Source organism: Coregonus clupeaformis, chromosome 6 (assembly GCF_020615455.1).
Source record: "Coregonus clupeaformis isolate EN_2021a chromosome 6, ASM2061545v1, whole genome shotgun sequence".
NCBI lineage: Eukaryota > Metazoa > Chordata > Actinopteri > Salmoniformes > Salmonidae > Coregonus > Coregonus clupeaformis.
Window position 1 is genome coordinate 16709772 of NC_059197.1, and position 6000 is coordinate 16715771.

Genomic DNA, 6000 nt, shown 5'->3' on the forward strand with positions numbered 1-6000 from the left:
CACCGGCCCTGGCAACCATTATTATGCACACCTGCTACCCATTATTACGCACACCTTCTCCCCATCATTACACACAACTGGACTTCATCATCACCTTGATTACCTTCCCTTTATTTAGCCCTCAGTAGCCTCAGTCATCAGGCAGTATTGGTTTGTTTTCATGTTCAGTACACATCCCCTGTTTTGTTCATTTGCCTTGCATCATTGTTATTAAACTCTCCTTCTGCACCTGCTTCCTGACTCCCTGCGTATACGTGACAGAGGATGAGGCTGTTACTGCTATCTGAGTCTGGGAGGATGAGTGTGTTACTGCTATCTGAGTCTGGGAGGATGAGTGTGTTACTGCTATCTGAGTCTGGGAGGATGAGTGTGTTACTGCTATCTGAGTCTGGGAGGATGAGTGTGTTACTGCTATCTGAGTCTGGGAGGATGAGTGTGTTACTGCTATCTGAGTCTGGGAGGATGAGGCCATTGCTGCTGGAGCAGCTCCTTTGATGAGGATGTAATTGTGGATTAAACGCTCACCCTCCTCCACCTAAGAGAAACAAATCACCAGGCAATTTACCGCCCTCAGACATCCGCTTTGTCATCTTCAAATAAAAGACGGAATAGTTAAATATGCACAAGGAGTGTTTAAACAGGGGGAGATAACACTAGTCACAGATTCCACTCTGACGGGGAAATCGATGGCAAAAAAGCCTTAGACACATTGAAGAGTGAATGTACTACACTACTAGCAGTAATGAAGGACACTTTTCTTCCCTTTTTCTCCCGTGCACCATAAGTCTCACAAGAGTCATTGGAAAGACTGAAGAGGTGGATTACCACCTAAACTACCATAACGTCTAGCAGAAAAGCAATAGAACCCAGGATCATCTCTCTATGTGAAATGGATAGAACTGCAAGCGCCATGAGTTAGCCTATCTATAACCTCCATTACCATCCAATAACACTGTCAGCTCTGAGCGAGGGCTAGTGCACTGCAGAGTCAAATGAATCAGCCCAAATGCATGCAATTGAAAACCTGTGTAGCCAATAAACCACTGCATATGAATGTCAGAGAGATATTAAATAGAGGAGTCATGGAATGATCTCATACTGTTACTGTAGTTAATATACACATAATAAACTGTAGGGGAAAGCTGGAAAGGATTGAGTCATGCTTGCGGTGTGTGTGTGTGTGTGTGTGTGTGTGTGTGTGTGTGTGTGTGTGTGTGTGTGTGTGTGTGTGTGTGTGTGTGTGTGTGTGTGTGTGTGTGTGTGTGTGTGTGTGTGTCTGTGTGTGTGTGTGTGTGTGTGTGTGTGTGTGTGTGTGTGTGTGTGTGTGTGTGTGTGCATGCGTTAGTGAGTTTTTGAGTGCAACACTGAATTGTTTGTTTCTTGTCTGCCTTTCCTCTCTAACAGTTCCTCCTACCGTGAGATCCCTGAGATTTGTCCTGATGCTCTCTCTAATCTTTGTCAAACTGAGAAAACAAGTAGACAGGGGACAGGTCATTATCTCCAAGCTTAAGAGGGATAACAAAAAGGTTGAGAAGATTGTGAAAGATGAAAATGTATTTTGAGAAGTTTGCGAGGAGGAGAGGAAATTAAAAGAGCTGTCAGTCAGTCAGGAATTATTTAGAGAAATGGAAGATAAGTTCTTCCTTGACATTTCACTTCTACACACAAAGAGAGGGAGAGAAAGAGAGAGAGAGAGAGAGGGAGAGAGAGAGAGAGAGAGAGAGAGAGAGAGAGAGAGAGAGAGAGAGAGAGAGAGAGGGAGAGGGAGAGGGAGAGAGAGAGAGAGAGAGAGAGAGGGAGAGAGAGAGAGAGAGAGAGAGAGAGAGAGAGAGAGAGAGAGAGAGAGAGAGAGAGAGAGGGAGAGAGAGAGAGAGAGAGAGAGAGAGAGAGAGAGAGAGAGAGAGAGAGAGAGAGGGAGAGAGGGAGAGGGAGAGGGAGAGGGAGAGAGAGAGAGAGAGAGAGAGAGAGGGAGAGAGAGAGAGAGAGAGAGAGAGAGAGAGAGAGAGAGAGAGAGAGAGAGAGAGAGAGAGGGAGAGAGGCTACTGGTGGAAAAATGGTCCTCCTCCCTCAGATACGTTAAAATTTTATTTTGTTGGCTAAGCAGACACTTTTGTCCAAAGCATGTTAAACACCTCTCCATGTCTACTGCTGGGAGATTCATTTAAAATAAATGCCTAGCTCAAGGCAACAACGTATTGTATATCGTACCTATGTTGAGAATACAAAACAATCAATTGATTTATATTTCATTCTCTCAGACAAGTTGTTCATTCAACTGCAACTTTGTATCTAACAATATCACTTCGGAAACAATTATCTCAAACAAACAGGAGAGAGAGAGGATATTCTAAAGGTATTTTGCCTGACTAGTCTGTGCCACCACAAGGCATTCTAAAGGTATGGATAGCAAGCAATCACATGTAGGTAGAGGATATACATCTGAAATACAGCTAGGAGTCAATGTACAGATAGATTTAGGATCTTCATTTGATCACTCTTTTGTTGCTAAGAATTTTCCTGCGCCGCAGTAAATGCAGATGAGCTTCATGATTTACATAAATTAACTGAAAACCCACACTAACACACGGTTATATTAATATTATTCCACTTTTCATGTAGACTCATTTTGACCAGCTAATAGCCTAACCACAGATCAAGCAACATTCTGGACTAACATTCAAATCCTGTTGCTGCAGAATTATTTTGCTGCGACAATACAGGTCAAATTAAGATCCTACATCTGTATAGCCTACAGTTTGAGCTTTAACATTCATTGGCTTCACTGATGTCATTGGGGTCTTTAACAATGTAGTCACAGGCCATCAAATCATCTGACGCTCAGTGCATTGGGCTGGGAACTGGGGACTCTATGGTACCTTATTCATTACAAGTCCTACATTGGGCACTGCCAATCAGAGAGACCTGTTCAAAGCAGCACTACTATAGAGCCGACTGTGAATGAAATGACTGCAGCCTCCATGCTGCACACAGCCCAGCCACAGTCACATTTATCCATGGCTGAGGGAGGCACACAGGCTCTAGCTGACTACTAAATTGCTTCCTGGACAGTGGTGGGGGAAAAAATAATGTAAAAGAGAAAGAAAATTGAAGGAAGAAGACGGGGAAAGGAAGTAAGAAAGGAAGTAAGTGAGAGGTGAGAGGCAATAGAGGGAGGGAGGGAGGGAGGGAGGGAGGGAGGGAGGGAGGGAGGGAGGGAGGGAGGGAGGGAGGGAGGGAGGGAGGGAGGGAGGGAGGGAGGGAGGGTGAAAACATTTTGCTAAAGTGGTAATTCATGGCGCTGTCCCTCCTGTCTGATGAGAATTAGGGAAGGAGAAATGGGAAATCAAGATGGTAGAGGTGAAGAGTGAATCTCTCTCTCCTCTGCATACCACCTCCAACCATCCCATAACTCACTCGATAGATAGAGAACTGTAGTTATCACTAAGCGCTTTGTTTCCATCTCCTTTGATGAGTTTCCTGTTTCTTTTTTTCCTCCCAGACATTGTCAAAATGTCAGCTCTGCGACAGGTAAATTGTCTCTGAGAGATTTTCATCAAGGGGACTTATACCATTCATTTTTCTCATCTTTCTCAAATCCCACACACCTTTATCCCATTTGACTCAAAGCTAGGGAATTAAAGCTGCCTGAAAGGCTTGAATGCATCAACATGACATGGCTAATTCTAGAAGACTAAACAGGTTCCCATTACAGACCTGAGAGTCTCGGCTTCATAGTTGAGACTTCCTGTTTCCTTGGTAGCATTCTGAATTTACAAAGAGGAAATCAGTCCAACGTTAGCCACAGGTCAGTGACCAGCTCCAACTACAATGAACAAAAATATAAACGCAACATGTAAAGTGTTGGTCCCATGTTTCATGAGCTGAAATAAAAGATCCCAGAAATCTTCCATTCGCACAAAAAGTTTATTTCTCTCAAATTTTGTGCATACATTTGTTTACATCCCTGTTAGTTAGCCTTTCTCTTTTGCCAAGATAATCCATCCACTTGACAGGTGTGGCATATTAAAATAATAAATAAATAATAATATGCCATTTAGCAGACGCTTTTATCCAAAGCGACTTACAGTCATGTGTGCATACATTTTTACGTATGGGTGGTCCCGGGGATCGAACCCACTACCCTGGTGTTACAAGCGCCATGCTCTACCAATTGAGCTACAGAGGACCACATATTAAAAGCTGATTAAACAGCATGATCATTACACAGGTGCACCTTGTGCTGGGGACAATAAAGGCCACTCCAAAAATGTGCAGTTTTGTCACACAACACAATGCCACAGATGTCTCAAGTTGAGAGAGCGTGCAACTGACATGCTGGAATGTCCACCAAAGCGGTTGCCAGAGAAATTAATGTTCATTTCTCTACCATAAGCCGCCTCCAACGTCGTTTTAGAGAATTTGGCAATACATCCAACTGGCCTCACAACCGTAGACCACTCGTATGGCGTCGTGTGGTGGAGCAGTTTGCTGATGTCAACGTTGTGAACAGAGTGCCCCATGGTGATGCTGGGGTTATGGTATGGGCAGAAATAAGCTACGGACAACGAACACAATTGCATTTTATCAATGGCAATTTGAATGCACAGAGATACCGTGATGAGATCCTGAGGCCCACTGTCATGCCATTCATCCGCCACCATCACCTCATGTTTCAGCATGATAATGCACGGCCCCATGTCGCATGGATCTGTACACAATTCCTGGAAGCTGAAAATGTCCCAGTTCTTCCATGGCCTGCATATTCACCAGACATGTCACCCATTGAGCCTGTTTGGGATGCTCTGGATCGACATGTACGACAGCGTGTTCCAGTTCCCGCCAATACCCAGTAACTTCGCACAGCCATTGAAGAGGAGTGGGACAACATTCCACAGGTCACAGTCAACAGCCTGATCAATTCTATGTGAAGGAGACGTCGCGCTGCATTAGGCAAATGGTGGTCACACCAGATACCGACTGGTTTTCTGATCCACACCCCTTTTTTTAAGGTATCTGTGACCAACAGATGCATATCTGTATTCCCAGTCATGTGAAACCCATAGATTAGGGCCAAGTTAATTTATTTCAATTGACTGATTTCCTTATATGAACTATAATTCTGTAAAATCTTTGAAATTGTTGCATGTTGCGTTTCTATTTTTGATCAGCATAATTGGAGATATACAATTTCTCAAACCAATTTCATCTTAATTTGCATCCAAATGTGTTTTCAGATCCATACACAAGTTTGTGGAAAGGTGTCATTGTGTCAAATAATCAGACAGACAGACAGACAGACAAGACAGAGAAAGAGTCACAGACATCATGAGCATGCACACAACAGCACTTTCTTTGGCGAAAAACACATGACCACACAGTGATGTGACAAAGGCACATTCTTACCTGGAACCAGAGATCCCTCCAGCAGCTGTGATTGGACAAGCCTGAGCAGGGCAACAATGACGAAGGGCGTGGCACCTGACCATGTGACACGCATGGCGCTCACTGTCCTGGCATCACTAGCGGCCAATCTGTGGGAGACAAAAAAGAGACAGACAGATCAGATTATTGCAGTGTACAACTTTATATCTGGATTATGGAGAGTTGAAGACACACAATCAGACTGTTGTCAGCCTGTTGTGAGTCCAATCTGTGAGGAGGTCAGTGCCAGAGAGAACCGATAATACAAGTCAGGTAGGTCTCCACTTAAGATCCTAGGAGTTACATCATTGTCAGTAAGTGGTTCAAACATTAGTTGACCACAAAAATAATCTAATTTAAATGCTCTAAATGGTCTAATTTGATGACTATATCCCTACAATTCATGAGCAACACGCAGAGAGGAGAATCACAGCTTGTGCTGAAATAACTGCCACATTCCTCTCTCTCCCAGTCCCTCCCAGCCCCTCAAAGCCCCTCAAAGCACCTCCAAGCCTCTCCCATCCCAGCCCCTCCCAATCCCTAGCCTCATCACCTGAGCATGATGGCAGGACCCATCTG

General features: G+C 44.1%; 1 protein-coding gene across 1 annotated transcript in view; it reads right to left on the reverse strand.

The window, feature by feature from the left end:
• Positions 1-6000, reverse strand: part of LOC121567786 (roundabout homolog 1-like) — a 413148-nt gene that overhangs the window by 367634 nt on the left and 39514 nt on the right. Inside the window, exon 2 of the mRNA XM_041878064.2 lies at positions 5404-5531. Within this exon, the coding sequence (XP_041733998.2) occupies positions 5404-5497 (94 nt within the window). The 5' untranslated portion in view covers positions 5498-5531. The remainder of the gene's footprint in view (positions 1-5403; positions 5532-6000) is intronic.